This window comes from Gasterosteus aculeatus, chromosome 3 (genome assembly GCF_964276395.1).
Source record: "Gasterosteus aculeatus chromosome 3, fGasAcu3.hap1.1, whole genome shotgun sequence".
NCBI lineage: Eukaryota > Metazoa > Chordata > Actinopteri > Perciformes > Gasterosteidae > Gasterosteus > Gasterosteus aculeatus.
In genome coordinates, this window is record NC_135690.1 from 12,303,953 (window position 1) to 12,323,823 (window position 19,871).

At 39.8% G+C, this 19,871-nt stretch overlaps 2 protein-coding genes across 2 annotated transcripts; both read left to right on the forward strand.

The window, feature by feature from the left end:
* The first annotated feature begins 137 nt into the window (after positions 1–137).
* On the forward strand, positions 138–6,652 carry rab31 (RAB31, member RAS oncogene family). The gene is made up of 7 exons (XM_040170525.2): positions 138–359; positions 1,225–1,304; positions 1,790–1,871; positions 3,395–3,466; positions 3,837–3,943; positions 4,419–4,528; positions 4,932–6,652. Exons 1-7 carry the CDS (start codon positions 324–326, stop codon positions 5,027–5,029), a joined length of 585 nt encoding a protein of 194 aa, XP_040026459.1. The 5' UTR covers positions 138–323; the 3' UTR covers positions 5,030–6,652.
* Positions 6,653–7,374: 722 nt separating this feature from the next.
* Positions 7,375–19,669, forward strand: LOC120816136 (vesicle-associated membrane protein-associated protein A). The gene is made up of 6 exons (XM_040171511.2): positions 7,375–7,642; positions 13,004–13,156; positions 15,750–15,853; positions 16,857–16,937; positions 18,380–18,559; positions 18,724–19,669. The coding sequence occupies exons 1-6, from the start codon at positions 7,585–7,587 to the stop codon at positions 18,883–18,885; spliced, it is 738 nt and encodes a 245-aa protein (XP_040027445.1). The 5' UTR covers positions 7,375–7,584; the 3' UTR covers positions 18,886–19,669.
* The last annotated feature ends 202 nt before the right edge of the window (positions 19,670–19,871 follow it).

A 19,871-nucleotide genomic window follows, 5' to 3' on the forward strand; every position in this document is an offset into this window, starting at 1 on the left:
ATGCAAAGGTCACACATCCAAATGAACGGACACGTTGACACACCCATAGTTATTTTACAGTAGCGTCATAATGGAGAAATGCACAACAAAACTAAACTATAATATTCATTATATCAGTCTATCTCGCTCTTATTTTGAAAGTCACCCCCGGAAGTCCTACAAGTAGCGACACCAGCGTCGCAGACGGCCGGTTACTCTGTCTCTCTGGGGCTGGGTTTCTCTTACCCAAGAAGAGGGGAGAAAACAATTCCATCACGATGAGACAAAGGCACCGAGTCAACACTTTAAAAATAATTATTTAAAAAAAACTTTCGAAATTCACCATGGCCATAAGGGAGCTCAAAGTTTGCCTCTTAGGGGTAAGTGACGTGATGTTTTTGTTGATCAACTTTCGGGGAAAAATTCCCGGTCCGCTTCGAGTGTAACGTAACTTTAAACCGAAAACATTTTACCGTCAAGAGCAACATTTACAAACCCGCGCTGACTCGTTCTGTAACGGGGGATAACTTGTGCTGTTGCTCGTCAGACAATTCAGACAACATGTCAGATAACGGACTTCAACTAAAAAAACAGTAGCTGATCGACGGGTGGGCGCAGCGATCGTTTAGCCTTCACGTTCTCATCACGTGACGTCATGTTCGACTTCACAAAGCGGCGTTTTTTGACGTTTTTCTTCTGCGCTGTTCGTTACTTTAAAGCGGCATAGTTGCACGCGCATTACGTCATACCAAGCGCAACAAGACGGCCGTTAGTTCGATTTCCTGCTGCGTTAGCAAGAAAAAAAAAGCGCACTCCATCTTTAGCGATGGTGGAAGCGACGTTCAGAGAGTTTTTATCAATGAATTAAGACATTACGTTGAAGAGAGTGTGGTACTTCAAAATAAGAGCCGGGTTCCAGTAAAAGTGCTACATTTATATACTAATGCAGTAAAAAAAAAACTATCACAGGTATACCCAGTAATGCCCCAGATTTAACAGTCGATAAATGTAACTAAATGAATGAATGGACTTACTTTAACGTAATTTCCTACGCGTCCTTACCATAATGTCTGTTATATACGCGCACTGCGGAATAACGATTTTTGAAGTGGAGGCTACCTTCACCGCAATCCGAATCTGTGGCCTAACTGGAAGCTATCTGATGGGGTGATGGGGACCGGACCGCTGTCTAATCAATGTGGTTGAACAGCGAGCAGTGACTAACGTGTGACCTTCTGATTCCAGGACACTGGGGTTGGGAAATCCAGCATCGTTTGCCGATTCGTTCAGGATCATTTCGATCACAACATAAGTCCCACAATAGGGTAAGAGCGTAGCAGTACAAACCCCAAAAGAAGGGCAGCAAGAGAGAAATAAACATGACAACGCTGTCCTTGATACTCATTTGATGTTCTTCCAAATTAAGTCCGTAATTTGATGTGAAAATCAAGTCTTCTCTCAGTTTCACGATTGTGAGGTGTCACAATAAATGTGATTTTATTTTAAGTCAAATCTTTCATAATAATGGTTAGGTAGATGACTTGTTGATACTGAATATCTGAATATCAAGATCATAGATATCACAAAATAAATATAGAAAGTAGAATATGCCTCAGCCCCATAACAATTGATGGTTTATGCATATTCTTTAATGGGTCAGCTCACTATAAGGAGACTTGCATTAGTGCTTTTAGGTCTTTATTCTGTGTGTCATTTGTTTCTCTCCAGACTTGTACTGATTCACTTCCTGTGCATTTTTTAAAGAACACGCTTACAAGCGTCGTTGTGAAATGCTCTTTATCACCCACAGAGCATCATTCCTAACCAAAACTGTGCCGTCTGGACATGAACTTCACAAATTTCTGATCTGGGATACAGCCGGTCAGGAGAGGGTGAGTGAACCCACAGCGTCCGCTGCATCAGGAAGCTCGCCGTGACGCAATCATGTCAAACGTCCTCACACACACAGTTATTATTAGGTGTATGAATTGGGATGATGCACATGAAGTCCAAAGGTCACAAGACTGGTATCATCACGCTGATTCATTTTATATTTGGTTCATTTGATGCCAGTGGCGTTAGTTCAAGCCGACCGGACGTGCTGACAGTATTGGGGGGGTAAAAAAAAGCAAGTGCAAGTAATTTTTTTTTTTTTGTGTGTGTGAAAATGATTCCTTTTAAACTTCTTTCCCAGGACTTACTGGTGTCTTTACCTGTTAGACATATCACACTTGTTTATGATTTTATTTAGTAAACAACACCAAAACATACCGGTAAAAAATATGAATATATAACTAACAAGCGTGTATTTTTGTTTGTTAAGAAAATCATGTCAGAGCATTGAACTTTTGTTATCGTCCCACCGGCAGCAGGCAGTACAAACACTCTTTGACCACTGGTGGAGCTTAAGAACTACTTTTTTTCCTGAGTGGGCCCGTTTGTGGTTTGCGTTGCACATACCTTCATGTGCACAGGGGGATGTGGTACACAGTTGTGCTGACTGGTGGTAATGGAGTTGGTAGTGGACCTGTGCTGTAACATGAAGGCCTTCATGTTCTTTCTTTCTTTCTTTGGGGAACTAGATGCATTCAACATGTTTGTTCGGGCCTTAACAACATGCGTGTTGGATTTGGGTGTAACGTTTGGTGTTTTCGTGGAAAACGGATCTCTTTTAGAAGATTCTCCTTAAAACTGAAGTAGCTTTTCATAGTGACGTAACAGGAGTTGAAACTTCTTTAGTCTTTTTGGGGTTCATTTTCACTGTTCAGTTTCAGATTTAAGGTGGTGTTCAGTTTACATTTTTGCCTCCAATCCTGATCCGATTAAGCTTATTAAAACCCATAAACTGCTTGACAATTAATAATCTCTGTGTTGTATGACAAAATATATGCCTTATTTCTTTAATGCTTGTTTGCAAGAAAATGAACCCTTTTACCTTCATGTGCCACGTCACTGTCTCGAGGAAATTCCCTTAAGTGTTTGTTAATTTGTATCAGTCTTTTCCTGAAGTAACCGTATTCTGTAGAATCTTCATCAACTCTGTGGTTGGGCTTCATAAATCTACTCTTCATCAGGGCACGGACGGGCAGGTTCAGTGTGATTGTTGGCCTATACACCTACAATCATGCATCATAGATGGTAGCAAAAAGCGAGATACAGTCACACTGAGCTTAAATGAAACGAGGGCCCCTAAATTAGTTGAATGACATAAAGAAACTCTGCATGAAATCACTAACACTAGTGTGACAGCTGACGTAAAACGAAGGATCGGATAGGTCGATACCGATCCGTTAACTAATGCCTTGCCACAATTGAGTTTTTGCTAGTTTAAATCTTTTAACGCTTGTACACAGATTACCTGTCCGTATCATTAGCGAGTGATCGTGCTCCCAGTAACATGTTTTTTTTTCTTCAGTTTCACTCGTTAGCTCCTATGTACTACAGAGGATCGGCTGCTGCTGTCATCGTCTACGACATCACTAAACTGGTAAGAATAACGGGGCGCTTTCTATCTTTTCTATCAAAGAAGTGACATTTAATTCAACTTTGGTTGAGTGGTCGCATTGACAGACCAGAGGACGCGATCAGCGCAACAATATGGAATAACTATTAATCCTTTTTGCAGAAGTTGTGGTTTTGCATTATATCCATACCCATTTTATTAGAGCCTGATGTAAAGTTGGATCCCTTTTCCATCACTCTATGACGCCCCTAAATATGTCACTCTTTCCTGGTGTGTTCATGGAAACTCGTAATAACAAATGGCGTCTTAATACAGTTAATATGTGACACGCGTTGTTAAAAAACCTGACATATTCTCACGAAGAACCGATCCCAAAGCTGCTCTTCTTGTTCAGGACTCTTTCCAGACACTGAAGAAGTGGGTGAAGGAGCTGAAAGAACACGGACCCGAGGACATCGTTGTCGCCATAGCAGGGAACAAGAATGATTTAGGAGACATCAGGTGGGCAAAGACTTCTTTCCTTTGACTGTCACAGCTGGAAAGAAGCTGATTTTCATTGCCATTGCGGTGATAAAAATGAAGTTGCAGTGACACTGGCTACTGGAAACAAGAATACACATTTCTTTTTAGTAGTAAACGTTATTAAATACCCCCATAGATTCACAGTGTCAGTAATGAATCCTGTCTCGATGCATTGCCTCCTTTTATGAACGTTGTGCACAGCAAACTGACCGGTTTAGTGAACACGCACAACTCATGATGCGTGCGTCTTCTTACACCTGTGCTGCCGCTCATGGTTTTGTACACAGGTTTCAGTTTAGACCTTTTCTTCCCCCTGTGTTTGCTCTCTGTGGGGAAACAACGCTGATCTAAGAGAAGGGAATGTATTTGATGAAAAACTCATCTATTCCAACTACTCCATGTGACATCTGTGAACCTACTTCCATGCCTACTTTAGTGCACTTCTCATTTACAGGGAAGTTCCCATGAAGGAAGCTAAGGAATTTGCCGAATCAATTGCAGCTATTTTCATCGAGACTAGTGCAAGAAACGCGGTCAATGTTGAGGAGCTCTTTCAGAAAATCAGTAGGTATCATGTCTTAACTTCATGTCAGTCTTTATACACGTACAGTAACTATTAGACCAGCCTTTCAATATGTTGTTTAGTTATTATTCTTGAATATACCTTCCCATAATATGGAGCAAAACTTTTAATTTATAATGACAACAAAAATGGTAGATTTTTAACTATTTCTTAATATACGGATTTTTGAATATATCTTCTTAAATTGGCATGTTTTGTTTTTACAGTATGTTCTGTAATAAGAAAATAAATCATGTTTGGTTCTGAGGCTTCTGGTACGGGTTAAATTACCAAGATGCACCGGCAAATCCGTCACGGGTGTAACGATTAACTTTAACTTTGTACAGTTTAAAATATTTCCACCTGCCGTGGTAAATCCGTAATGAGCGTGTGCTGTGTGTTTAGGTAAACAGATCCCGCCCCTGGAGAACCCCGAGGTGGACAGCAACGATTCCTTTAAACTCACCCGGCAGCCCGCCGCGTCCTCCAGGAGATGCTGCTAGTACCAACAGAAGCTGATGAGATTACTCACCTAGTACCTAGTCCACAATGCACACAGTGTCTTACTGCTGGGAAAGACGAGACAAGACCGTGGACAGCCGGAGGTCAGCTTGTACCTGTGGTCAGCCACAAGATGAAACATTACTTTAAAACATTACTTTATCGGTCACATTACTTTATTTATTTCATTTGATTTCAACTCTGATGAGGTCTGGAATCAGAGGGCCTTAAGTTTGTCCCCCTCAGGTGGTGTTTTGCCTGCATTACATAAAGATTTCTACCCGCATGGTGTAGTGCACGGATCATTATTAAACCCGCAAAAAGAACAAGCGATCGAGCTGATGTCCTTTTTTCTGCAGATTTTGGCTGTTTATACAACAAAATGTTCATTTCAATAGTCCTCTGCTCTGTAGGTTTGCAAGCACTGTGGCTCTCAAATGGCACTCATTAAATGAGAGTTTTTCTAAAGTTCAACTTTTTTTTTTTTATCAAGGCTTTACGTTTCTTCTCATGGAGCTTTTGTTTAAATGTCTGTATTGAATTAGAATATACTAACTTTGGTTTGTCGTGATCAAACGTTGGACAAACATTCCACGCGTTGTGTGTTTTCACACATATTGACTGTTGAGGGTTTAACTATAATGCTGCAGAATGAACACCACAGAGGCCTAATTTGTAATTAAGGAAAGACACCCCCTGTTAAAACGCTGTGACCAATACTAGAATTGTTTACATGGTGATGTGTTAAAGTTTTAACCTACATGCTGAAATGTGTTGTCTTAAATTTCACTACAGGGAATTACCTTGTGCAAAGTATATTTCTTTTTCCCGTCATGGGTTTACATTTTTTTTGTGTTAAAATTGTTTAACAGCCTAACAGCCTTTTGTAAATGGTCATGAAATTTGAATTAGATACATCAACATTTCCTATGTGACAGTATTTAAGGTCATCATAACTCATACTCATAGCTTACTCATCATAGCTTAAAAAACAACATATTGCCATCATGTATGACGGAATAACAGAGTTTTTAACACGCATTGTACAACTGTATGGTATTGTACAATATGTACCATTCTCTTTAATGGGAAACAACACCAAACCCCTTTCGGAAATCCATCAATTAGTGTGGCCTTGCTTTCACTTAAATGTAATGCAGTAATTGGCTTCAATGTAAAGTTGAAACAGACTTCAGACGTCAATTTAGGAGCGGCTTTGTGGACCAGACGTACAGTCTTATCACATTTACCGACTGACTGATAAGCGTTTCATTAAATCACGCTGCTGTTTCCCATCAGTTATTCATGACATTACCTCCAAACTACAGATAATTCCATTTTTTTACATACATTTTAACATTATGCTGAGTTTTAAGCCGTGTAATTGTCGTCCGACACGTGCATTTTGTTTTTCTAAACAAATGTATGTTAAAAGGGGATATTCTTAGAGTAATTCATGAATTACTAAACTAAATCAGCACAGACTAATTGTATAAAAAGCGGTCAACATTATCTGCAGCCATCCCTACATTGTATGTCTAAATCATGCTCCCCTGTATTCTCTGTAAACCCAATGATCTTTTGCATATTAATCAGTTTAATAAAGTACAACGTTTGTTAATGGAGACCAGAATGATGAATGAGAGAAAAAGGGACTCTAATAAAATGTCACGATATGAATGAGCCTCCTGACATCATGGGAACTTGGTACTTATCTGAGCCAGATTGTCACTTCAAGAAGCTGAATGGACAACATTTTGGCAATGTCATTTTCGGTAAATAAATCTACTGTATTTTCTATAAGTTTTGAAGAAAGAAACACTAATGTTTAAAAAAGATTAACAAGTAAAGCCTGACTGGTTAATTAACAGGCTGATATTAGTTTATCACAGATATATTAGCATCAGTAGATTGTGGCTGTAGTACTGTAATGTCAAATGTATACTCATAATCATTTAGAAACAGTGTTTGTGTTGTTTATGTAACTGTAGAGTATGCTGCTCATTGCATCTTAGTTTATTTATTTATTATATCGTATCGTATTAAATAATACTAAATTTAAGGAATGATGAAAAAGTATAAAATTGAAGTTAAAATGTAAACTTTATTTATACATTATACATATTTTTACAATGTGGTTGTTTAAGTATTAAGTATTTTCAGGACTACAATGAGAAATAAAATCACACTGATTCATTTTTCTAATGTTATGTATTTATGTAAATAAAAACAAAATATTATCCAACATATTCTCTCTAATATCTATATATATATATTATATATTTCCATATATATATATATCGGCTTTCATCTATGGAGACATGTTAGTATTTATTTTACCCGCAGTATGACTAGATAAATGTGCCATAATCACAGTTCGGTTGCTGAGCCACGAGGGCGCGCAACAGGGTTGTGCTCTCGCGCGTTCAAGTTTTTGTAGCCACATGCTCGTTCACAGAGCTCAGTCAGCATTTGACTCAGTAGTGGCAGGGGATCTAGGATTTCCACTTGTCAGTTATTCCCTGAGAGCGAAATCAAGTGCATCCCTACAGCTAAAATGTCAAAGTTGGATCAGATCCTCGTCCTTGACCCTCCCTGCGACCTCAAATTCAAAGGTAGGAAACTCAACGTCTCTTGACGTGTCAAATGTCAAGTGAGTGGTGGTGGAGAAATACCTGACTGAAACGAATTCACACTCCTTCAAGCGAATTTCGTTGCTAGCGAACTAGCTAGCGTTCACCGCCATTTTAAGTTAGCCAGGGACTAGACGGGCCGCTGCATCCTCGCGCTGTAGTGACGTGGATAGCCCGGCGTGGCGTGTCTCTTTGACCGATAGCATATGTATGACCAGCAGACGTTAACTGACAACACCCAGCAAAGAGGAGAAAAGGACGGAGGGCAACGTCCACTGGTTGTTAAACGGAATGGACGCGAGCACACAACGCACCGTGTCAGTCTTTTTAGTAGCCGCACGGGGCTAACGTTTGTTCCCAATATTACGGTGTCGCTAGTGGTGCTAGCAACAGCCAACGGTTGTTTTAATATGGGCTCAGCCTATTCACCGGGAAGCTTACAACTCCAAACCCGGACGTAATGGAAGGGGAAAATAACTTTTTGTGACACGTGAAATACTCCAACCGGACACACCTCGCGAGTCACTTTGTTGTATTAAGCTGTTTAACTAACGTTAAATGGCCGTTTGAATGACAAACTTGGCTAACGTTAACTGCGGTTAACAACCAGACAGACAGCCTCAGCAACGTTTTGCGTTGGCTCGCGTCAGTTCCATTTAAATTAACATTTACATGTTCACTAAATGTCCCGGGGGGCATTGGTGTTGTCCCAGCTCATTCCTGGGAAACCAAAGTAATCCACACGTTAGAGGACCACTGATTTCTTGCCTGCCGTTGATAACGTTCAATGATGTGTCAGTTAACCGTTGGCTAATGGAGTCCAAGGCAGCTTGCTAATAAAAAAAAAGTTGATAGCTAGCTAGCGAGCTACATACATTCTTGGCTGTTCCCCTAACAACAGACTGCATTGTTTTGTCCGTTTTTACACCTACCTCTCCCATAGCTCCAGAGAGACCGGGTGTTGGACATTTGTTGTCTCTTGCTATGCAGGGACCATTTAGAAGGGATCGAGATAACCGCTAACGGTGCTAATTTAACGTAACATTGTGTCATTTTTAGTTTAGATAGTCTGCCAAGGGGAGGACCAGGAGGCCTTCTCACTTGTTTTTTTTGTCCCAGTAGACAAAATCCCTCTCAGTCATGAGGGTCCGTGTGGTTCTGTTGTCACTGAATGGAGCTCTTTCTTAGAACCAGGATTTGTTGGGCAGGTCACCACTTCAAATATCAGACCCACAGGATACTGGCTACTCGGTAGGGGAAAGTCACAGGTGGTTCTTCACGATGTGTCCTACGTGGAACTGCTCTATTTACATTGTGAAGCGTACACCTGATGATGATCCCACCGGCTGAGCGGATGCAAGAAAGCCTTATGTTGATCCCCACAGCTCGTAATGATTCGCTGTACTTTATTAAATCAGGAAGTATCCCTTTTTTTTGTTGGCCACTGGTAGGTCTGTTGCTGTTTTATCAGGTGCAGCACCTGTGGTTGTGAATAGAGCCGTAGTCAAGGAAATTACAAAGGGATGCCGATTAGGATAAACACACCTTGTCTGAAGTCTAAAACTGGTTACTTGAAAAGAAACTGCAGCATTAACGTTAAACCAACTGATCGCCTAATCAAACTTTTATTAATTTTGTGCAACAGGTGGATGCCACTTTGACAGGCAACTTGTTCTGTGAAGTAATGAAATAGCTGAGAGTAGCCGTCCGGCTGCGCTGATCAGCTCAGTTTGAAAAGATACCAGTTTGAAAAAGCTCGCTCAAGATCTAAACCTATAAATTGAATTAAGGTTTTTTTTTTTTTTCAAGTTTGCTCTAAATGTACATTTAATTTCGTCAGATGTTGGAGACGTGGTCAGTGGAAATCTGATTTACAGAGTTTATCTCCTGCTTTTGTCTGAGTCGGGTTGCTTATCTACAGTAGGGTTTGTTCTGATTAGTCACACCGGTTCCATAGATAGTTCAACTTTTAACCTCTGTTTTCTGGAATGACTGTGAAGCTGAATACAAAGTTATGGCAAATATGACATTATTGAGGATATATGTATTTCTATATTTCCGCTTAGAATGAGGATAACTACCATGCTGACTTAAATGCTTTTTTTTTTTTGGTGCAATTTGACTCGTCCTCTTCAACCCTTGTTCATGCAGACTTCCATCTGAATACAGTGTGTTATGCGTATTGTTTATGCACTTCGACCCAGACTATTGGTTTTAAATGAAATTTTAGATGGTCAAGTTGATCTGAAACCACCACATTGACCGTGAAATATGACAGGAAAATATATAAGGTTCCTATTTGGCCCTTTTTTTAATAAACAATGTGAGGAGAAGGAAGTTGACGGACGCTCCTTTACTGTCAGAGAGGCTGTGCTAATTTAGTCTGCAGGTATCTGTGAGTTACTCTGCTTTAGAGGCTCAGCTGGGATTCCTCCAGCAAGCTAGATGGGGCAGCCCTCCTTTCCTTGGCTGGTATTTTTAGAAGATGACTGGCCTGGGGGACCCTACCTCAGCATACATGCAACGCTGCTTGAGAAAAGGTGGCATCATGTCAGAGTTAAGCAATGGAGGTGGGCTATGTGGGTGTATATCTGATGGGCACAACTGCTTTCCTGCATGACCCTTTTTTCAGTACTGATAGTAATACCTACACCTAGTCCTCTGCCGAGTGAAACCGCATCACAGTATTAAGCTCATGGTCTCACACATTATCACATTATTTTGTTAGTTTTTTCATGACTGAGCCTACGTATAGGTTTATCAAAGCTTGTTCTACAGACAAGCTCTCAAAGGAATATACAAATATATGTAATATCCTCATTTTATATGGTAAAGAATGTCATGTTAAATGTTTCTTTGGCCACACAATAATAATAATAAAATGCATGAAGAAATCCGTATGCACCAGACCATTGCAGAATGTGAACCATTTATTATGAACAAACTTAGGCGGTGTTATATATGATATATGTTGGCTATTTTTGCTCTGTCAAGACCGATCAAGTGTTTTTGAGGATTCATTTAAAAATAACCTTTTCGTTTCAGTTGTTCATATTAACTTGGGTTGTTGGTTTGTCATGGGTTTAATGCTGCCGCTCACTCTCCCGTCATACGCCATCAGGAAATTCCTCTACAAGAGAGGGACCCTTATGATGTTTCACTGGGGCTACTGACGGCCACGCACCCAACAACCATAATCCCACTCTTGGTAGTCATCGTGGTTTGTGCAGAGGTGACAGATTCTGTTGGTTATAGCACCGGTAGCGAGAAGATGACTGACTGTAACAGGCAAAGCATCTCCGGTCTCTTTCTCCCCATCGTACATCTCTCGTTTCAGTTACTGATCGCGGCGTAGCGACGGAGCCTCTCCTGCTGTAAACGGATTATGCTGCAGGGTGGCCTTTGTTACCCAAAATGCTGTTAGTCGTGTGTTATATATTGTTGCGTACGTTGTTACCATGACTGAGAAGGGTACGCAGTTACGTGGGGTCCCAAGATCCACTTGTAGCATAGCATTGATAATCTCAGGCGATTGGAAAAAGGTATGTCAATATGTAATAGGTCAATTAAAGCGTGAATTTGGTATACATATGGGACAGAGATTGGTCTTAAATTCTTCCTGCAAAAGGAAAACTCGTCGGCATGTTTTTATTTCTTGTGACATAAAATGATTTAATAATTTTTTTTAAAATATTTTTCTTGGCAACCTTCTCTCTCAAGATGAGGGAGAAGGTGTCCAAACTTTGGACTGGTAGTCTACCTTTTTTGACGTTCCCCCAAGTAACATTTACTTGTTACTTGGGGGAACATTTACTTTACACTGATTTTGTTTGGGTGTTTTGAAGCCATCTAGTGTTAACACTAACCAGCTGTGTTACAATAACCTGGGATGGTCAAAGTAACATGTCATGTGATTAGCCTCTTGTTTGAAAACAATTATACAGGAAAAACTAAGATGTTAAGAGCAGGGATTGGTTTTTCTGGTTTCTCCTGAATGCCTTTGTGACGCACCTGTGATGAAAACAACGCCTCAGTCATTACTATAACCGTACCCGCTGGGTTGAGCCACTCCATCCTGGTCATGCATTGCCTCTTATCTCTGTGAACACTGGGGGCGAGCAAAGGCTGAATGAAGGCTTTGTTAACTCCTGAGTAACCCTACTGTAAAATGTACATATTATGAAAGAATATTAATCTTTTTTTTCTCCCCTGTGGACATTTTTTACGAATTAAAACAATGCCTAATGTCTGAAGTCATATTGACCCTTTTTTTGATTATTCCCCTAGGTTAGGGTACAAGTAATGTTAGTTATATTTGTTCCATAAGTGAACTTATGCAGCATATACAATTACATGGTTGAATTATGTTTGAGATTGAAAATATGACCACAAATATACTTTTATAAAAACTATATCCCATAATATATTATCTATGCAAAGCTCGATAACAAAAGGAAAAACAAAGGAGATCAACAGATTATTATTAACAAAGCCAGTTCTTTTATTTGCCTCTTTACACTTACTACTTTATTTTACAGTATAGTTTACAGTATTCCACCATGCTGGTGGATTTATGTACAGTTGTTGACATCTATAGTTTTGCTGTTTATTATCTTCAATGCAGGGAAAACTCTGAGGCTAATTTTGCTGTATCAAAGGTGGATGCTGCTGACTGCGGTTAAGGACCTAATTCGAAGCGAGCTCTGTCACAAGATGGAGAGCTAACTATTGATCCTCCTGATGACCTGTTTACCTTTTCTTGGTGCTCCTGGTCTTCGTGCATGTCTCATGATAAGCTTTCATCAGGACCCCATAGTTCATCAATTATTTTACATTGTAGTTTTTATAAATATTAATGAGTTCAGTTCTGGCTAGTGTGCTTTGTTCATACCCATTGTTTTTAAAGGTGTAACTATTATGTTAACAATATTACGGTAACAACACATCACTATTCAGTTAGCCCTCCTAATCGTGTAGTCCAAATTGAGTTGCAACCCTGGAGTACTTTTCGACTGATCTTTCTAAAATGCCGTGGCCCCAAACAGTGTTGCCTTATCTGCCTTTGAGGTATGACATATGACTTGACATATTGAATTAATCAATTTCTGCAGTTTCACTGTAAACATGCAACATATTTACCCGCCATTCCAAAGACCCTGAGAATTTCTGTCTGCATTGCAATTTACTGCAGCACCGGTACTTTCTTGAAGGTTTTCATAAGAATATTTTCCATTTTCAGGCGTGGAATGCCAACAGGAGAAGAGTGTACCCTAGAAAACACTGAGAAGTTACACATAATAATAATAATGCACTTGTTGTTGTTTTTTATTCTTCGTCCATCAGGTCCTTTCACAGATGTAGTCACCACCAGCCTCAAACTGAGGAACCCTTCTGACAAAAAAGTGTGTTTCAAAGTGAAGACAACTGCGCCGCGCAGATACTGTGTACGGCCCAACAGCGGGGTCATCGATCCCGGAGCAACTGTAGTTATCTCTGGTAAGTATTTTTATAAGTCTATTCCTTTTATAATTCAGTCACGTGACATTTCATTATCTCCCAAAAATGGTGTTTTTAATAAAGTGCACCTAGGACGATGTGTTTTTGTATGGCGACCAGGAAGCTAGCATAGCATTCGCTCCATTAACAACAAGCCAATGCAATTAGTTATTTTCTGCTGCATTTAGGATTTTTGCAGAAAATAAGCATGACGCCTACAAAGTTTGTTCAAGACGATCCAAACAAACACCACCTTGTTTTTTTGAGGCTGAATGTAATCGCCAGAAGTAAAAAAGTTAGTCCAAATTCCCAATACATACCAACATAAACCAGTGCAATCAGCCGCATGGTGCTCTGCCCAGAGGATCTTTGAGCAAGCGAGTCAAAGCTCAAGGTGCAAATCTATGACTAAGTGGTTTCTCACAAACTATTCTGCATACAAACCGTACATACTTTGCAAGGGCGAAGTAAAAGACAAATGCACTTTGGAACACAATGCAAGCCCCGGAGTTATTGTGCAATTTGGTCACAGGTCAACATGGCCACAAATGAAGCTTCAAAGTTGCTAGCTATGATTTTTGGAAGCTGTTTTACCCAATCAAGTCCTTTTTTAAAGTCTATTTCAGTATGTAATGTCGTGTAGGTACTCTGGCGTGGGGGTGTGGCCAAAAATTAATATCACAGTACTTTGTAAGATTCTGAGGGTGTTCCGGTATTTCTTGGTATTATTTCGCTTCAAGTAAACCCCACCTGAACAGCTGTGTTGGTGCATCTTGTGATAGCGGGCGAGCTTTACCCAGCATACAGTCTGGCGGGCGTAATTTTATAAATTATTAGTATTAAAAATTCTTTGTCGCAAACTGTAGCGTTTTTACCCTGTTAAAGAGTTTGTTGTGGGTAATTTGTTGTTGTGAAATGTTATAACCATAACTCGATCTCTATACACGGCGGTAAGGTGTAAAAATAAATTCAGTCGGTACGGCTATAAACTAGTATGGCGGTACAAGAAAAACTCATACCGTAAGGTCCATAGTTACAGAAAAGCACGCAGATTTGTGTTAATTAAAGGTCATTTGAGTTATTGGAATATCCAAACGTTGCCATGTTGATTTAGCTGACCGCCTGCTGATAATGGTCACATAGATCCAGCGGTACCAGACATACCCTCGCCGTCTATACGGGAGATTGTTGTGTGTTTAGCATTTCAGTTTTGGATGTTGGACAAGGACATTAGAGAGTTACTGTTAACACATTAAATTAAATTGCTAAAAATATACATCATCTTCAAATTGGTTAGGAGATGATAGAATTAACTATTTAAAAAAAAAAGGAGCAGGAGGGTGATTAGATCTTTCTTTATCGAATCAGTTTTTTTGGGGATATTTTGAGAGTATGCCAATTACCAGTATTTGTGTGTGGTGCTAAAACAAAGTTGAAAAGGTCACGCACACCACAGATCTCTAGATTTAACCCAAGGTTTCGATCTGCTGGCCTTAGAGCATGAAGGAAAGCGGAAGTTGTGTCATTTGTATGTAGGACATGACCGGTTTAAAGGGTCACATGATAATTCATCTCGAGGTTGCATATACATTATTTTTTTACAATTCTGTTTTTTGTTTTTTTACTGCGGTTGCAGGATCTGTTATATACATTATGTTTCCGTGGTTTTAAACATCAGTGTTTAGAGGAAGCACTGATACTAAAATCATCTGAGTTCAGGTGTTGAACTTCTGCTACAGGCGACAAGTCATTTTCAACCTCTGCTATTTTAAGTGCAAACATGTTGAGTGTTAAAAACAAAGTTTTTGTTTCACCCTTTTCTATTCTTTTAAGAGAAAAGGTCTTCAGCGACTCATCAATCTAGCCGTCGCCCATAGAAATTGCTGAACTGAATGAATTAAAATACAAAGCATATGAGATAAAATCAAGATTGTGTGGAAGAAATGACCTTCTGTATAAATAAAGTTAACACTCTGTACCCACTGCAGGGTTTGCCTCTTTCGCACCTTTTTCATCCCCGTAATAATCACTGTGTGAGGTGACCTACTGTCCCCATTTTCTATTGTTCTGTCGAGCTCCAATGGAGACAACCATGTACACATCCACCCACCAAAGCACCCTAACACCAAGGTAACTTGGGATGCGCAAAATGCAGTCGTTGCAATTACACCACTAATGGATGAAGAACATCCGTTTCACACAGATCCAGCCCGATCTTTGTGGTGAAGTAACCTGAATGTGCTGTGCTTTTGTTATAGCTTAATGTTCGCTTTTTACCTCTGGCGATTTGCATTTAAGCTAAAAAAACAAACAAAAACTGGTGCTAACTTGACGCAGGCCAATAATCCAAATTCCAATGGCAAAAAATCCCCTTGACATGCTGTTGATGAAACCAGTAAGATGCAAATTTCCAGGTCGACCCTACAAAAAGACCCCTGCAGCACTATATATATTATGCAAATTAAAATATTTGTTCTTCCGGTAGATAACTTTTCGCAGTTAACACACATTTAATAATTTCTTCTGCGCATACATTTTTCTGTAAAGAGATGTTTTATTAAACGTTTTAACAATGTTCCTCTTTCGTTTACAGTCATGCTACAACCCTTTGATTATGACCCAAACGAGAAAAGTAAACACAAATTCATGGTGCAGACGATTTTTGCCCCGTCACACGTTTCTGACATGGATGCATTGGTGAGTGATTTTTATTTGCCTTTTCATTAAAGAAGATGTTGTTTAAACAGAAGACACCTTGAGTGATCAGGTGTGTTGAAGCTTGACACAAACTCAATGCTTGTTACTCTGTAAAATACAAACTTTTACTATACAGCCCCCCTCAAAATAATCAACCAAAGCAGTCGCAACTTTTTTATTAGATTAAGTCAAATTATATGCAACTGGATTTTTACTCTCCATGAAGACAAAGGTGTTTTGGTTCCCGACTCTGGTATATCTACGAGAGCCGTTGCTTAAGATTAATACAGATTTCATGGCTTCCATGATAAGACACTTTAGCATCGGCAGATATTCTACAGGGCAGGACAGTTGAAGAAAATAAAAATGCAAAAAGGAATCATTTTTAAATGTTTTTTTTTTTTAATTACATTTTGTTGAGTTTATATGTAAACGTCTACTTGGATAAGGCCCAAACAAATGGAGATGCGCTCTGTTATCCACTAGAGGACAGCAAAAGCACATGGTCAGCAGAACGATCACATACCATGAAGTCATGTTCATGAACTGACTTGTCATGAATGAGAAGCAGGATCCAGTATCGAGTACACAGGAACAAAGCTCCTCTCTGCTCTTGATAAGTAAACTGCCATCTGTTAAAGTGTTTGCTTTATCAGGTAAACATATTCCAAAATGTTTCAACTTTAACTTATGAAGGATTATTTCTGAATTTCCTTGAATTTGGCTGATTGAAGTAATTTGATTAAATGTATTCTCTGCATTTTAATGCCAAACCCCTTTTTGTCAGTGTAAAACCAATGTCCGAGTCCAGGAGCGTCCAGGGGACGGATCAAGGACGCACCTTGATCAAGTGGAAAACTGTACATTTGTGAACATTTGGACAGGGGGGAGGGGTGTTATTGATGGGGTTTTTTTTGTGTGTGTGTGTGTGTGTGTGTGTGTGGATTCCAGCTGTTAGCAGCTTGAGTTGATGAATAACATGCCCATTTTTCATCTCCACCAGTGGAAAGATGCAAAACCCGATGACCTCATGGATTCCAAGCTGAGATGTGTCTTTGAGCTGCCTTCAGAAAACGATAAAGTGGTAAGAGATGCAGCCTCACATTGTAAAACGACCTATTTACACATCATTTAATTGATGAATTGAGAACGTCAAATGTATTAATATATTACAATAATTACTGTGATTCCTTTCTAGTATTTGTATATCGGCAACGCTACTATGAAGTTATCAGTAACATTATAGCTGTGAATCTGTTAACATTTTATTTGCAGTTAAATAAATACAACATTTCCACACCAGCGTTTCTTCTAACTAATGACGACCCGGCAAAATTAGTGTTCTTGAATGAACTGCAAAATATCAACACCTTACTTTACGCTCAATATACTATTTACAGTTTCTTTCCCAAACTTCACCTAAGATACTTGATTGTGTCCTGCTATGTCAGACGTCACATCCAGAGAGAACCTTTTCTGCTTAAGCAGTGCTGGAATGTAACTTGGTACATTTAGGCCACGAGCACTTTGCATAAGTCAAAGTCTGAGGCACTTGAGTGTTTTCATTTTATATTTTTATTTATTATACTGAGGCAAACTCTAGGATGGTGCTGTTGAGCCGGCGATCTACTTTCACCGTTTGGCCAAACTAAAGCCGGTCGCCGTGCACCACTGTCGTGGTTGTTCCAGCCTGTTAAAGTGTCAAAATAGTTTCAGGCAGAAACCGACATAGAGGAGATACCGAAAAGTTAAGTAAATTAACAACGTGGTGAACACTGATGGGAAGACTGCTCCTCAGAGAAGTAGAGAGTAATATTGTTCAGGTGACTGAACACTGGGAGCCTTTTATTATTGAGCTTTCGGCATAATCAGGTCTGCTCATGCAATGCGGCTGGACAGCTCAGCAGGGCGGCACAGCTCAGGTGAAAAGGCCTAATTTAGCTTACATTAAGAGGCTCAGCGGCGTGCGGCTGTGGACTGAGTCAACACGTGTTGCACGTTGGTTGTGTAGATTTGTAGGATGGCGACGTAGTTTGAGGTGTAAACGTTTTTTTATATAAACCAACAAAGCTGATTAGCTGTAACAATTAATAGAAAGTTCCTGCATACCAAGAAGTCTGACTTCTTGTGTAAAAAAAAAAAAAAAAATAAAGAACCAAAATAATCCCTCATTCTGTCAACCACATATTTTCCTCAATGAAGTTATGAGAACCAAAATGGCTTAAAGTGAGCACAAATTATGTCAATATGCAGGCTTTTTAACTTGTTTTTGAAACATCACATGTCAGATTTCTAAGTTTGTTTAAGTAGTTTTGATCATCTAGTTGCTGTTCAAATGAGAATCTTGCCAGTTTTATAAAGGCACGGTCTCTGGTCTATCGTCCACAAAAGCAGATAAAGAAACAGATCATCATTTAACCCAAACTCCGACATTAGCGCCAGTGTAGCGTTGGTACACGTCAACAGGGTAACTTCCTCGCCTGAATTTCACTTCAGCGGTTCTGTCCCCCTCTTCTCGTTGGGCAGAATGACGTCGAGGCGACCAAAGCGGCGGCTGTGATGAACTTTGCAAAGGGCGACTCTGCAGCAGCCGCGGTGTCCGTGTCCGCCTCAGCGGACGATCCAGAGATGAAGAAAGTGCTGGAGAAATGCAAGAGGCTGCAGGCTGAGCTGAACAAGCTGGCTGAGGAGAACCGGCAAATAAAGGTCAGATGTTGTTGATGAGGATGTTGTTCACGGCATGATGAAACATAGGCTTTGATCCCACTAGACATTTTGATCAGACATATGTAGTAAGGGAATTCTTAATGAGCTGTATCGTACAGATTTGTTGACTGTCTTCTGCTGCGCCCCCTCCCTCTCTGACACAGGATGATGGCATTAGAATGAGAAAGATGCCTCGTTCAGACCACATGACATCGAACTCCACTACCCTGCTCGGCCGAGAAGCCAGCACCGCCTCCCTGCCCTCCCTCCTCGTCGTCATAGCAGCCATCTTCATCGGGTTCTTCCTAGGAAAGTTCATCCTGTAGACTGGGAGATGCATGCCAGTCGTACCCTCCCCTCCCTCCCCCCATCCCCACCTCCCCGGCTCCGGAATAAAACAGGCCTGGAAAAAAACCAAGAAGTCTTTGTGTTGACTTTGCCATATCATTGGTAGTGTGGCCTACAGTGAACACATCTGTACAGCATCATTCAAAGGCGTTGCCTTTTTACAATCTTACGCGGTTATTAGTGCAGAGTTGACAAAAGAAAGGCGACAAAAAAAGTGATTGTTTCCTTTTTTTTGTTTTCTGTTTTTTTCTTTTCTTTTAATGGCTGGATCATAAGGTAATGTGGTGGGACAATGAGAGTTGTATGCTATCAGTCAACATGGAAGATGCAGCTAGAGTGAACCATGGGCGAGAGGTAGTTTAAAAGATCCTTTTTTTTTTTTGCTCTGTTTGTTTTTAATAGGAATGGAATGTTAGGTGTCTTGTAAATGTTTTAAATCCTTTTAAACACAAAAGGAAAGAACTTCCATCAAAAAGCCCTTGCTACCTGTTGCTGGATCGCCTCAAGTAAATTTGTTCAGTTTGTAATTTCTACTTCTTGTCTTGGAATGTTCAGGTCCAGCTGGGGATATTATAGGTGCCTCCTTGTTTGTTTCTGTCTTTTCCTTTTCCTCAAAACACCAATGCAGACTTTATATTATTAATATTATTATTATACAAATCATATATTCCTTCTGAGGCAAATGTTGACTAAAATAAGGTCTCATTCTTAAAATCCTGTCCTATGGTATTAAGCATTGAAGAAATAAAAATGAGAAAAATATGGTTTTCATAGCGGTCTTTTCCTTCAATGATGCACCCTTACATATGAATTTTTTGATATAAAATGAGTTTATTGCGTCTGTTTGCCATGTTTTCCATTTAATGCTTTTTTAGGACTTGTATGTTCCTAACTGGTTTCCAGTTACGCTCAACATTTCTACTTATATTTGGCTTTCAGTAACTAGTTTAAGATATGCAGATCT

Bases quoted from the DNA above. Each gene is read 5' to 3' on its own strand.
- rab31 (XM_040170525.2), top strand. From the start codon at position 324: ATGGCCATAAGGGAGCTCAAAGTTTGCCTCTTAGGG. The intron at 360-1,224 runs GTAAGTGACGTG...TTCTGATTCCAG, and splicing joins TCAAAGTTTGCCTCTTAGGG to GACACTGGGGTTGGGAAATC. The intron at 4,529-4,931 runs GTAGGTATCATG...CTGTGTGTTTAG, and splicing joins GGAGCTCTTTCAGAAAATCA to GTAAACAGATCCCGCCCCTG.
- LOC120816136 (XM_040171511.2), top strand. From the start codon at position 7,585: ATGTCAAAGTTGGATCAGATCCTCGTCCTTGACCCTCCCTGCGACCTC. The intron at 13,157-15,749 runs GTAAGTATTTTT...TTTCGTTTACAG, and splicing joins AGCAACTGTAGTTATCTCTG to TCATGCTACAACCCTTTGAT. The intron at 18,560-18,723 runs GTCAGATGTTGT...TCTCTGACACAG, and splicing joins AGGAGAACCGGCAAATAAAG to GATGATGGCATTAGAATGAG.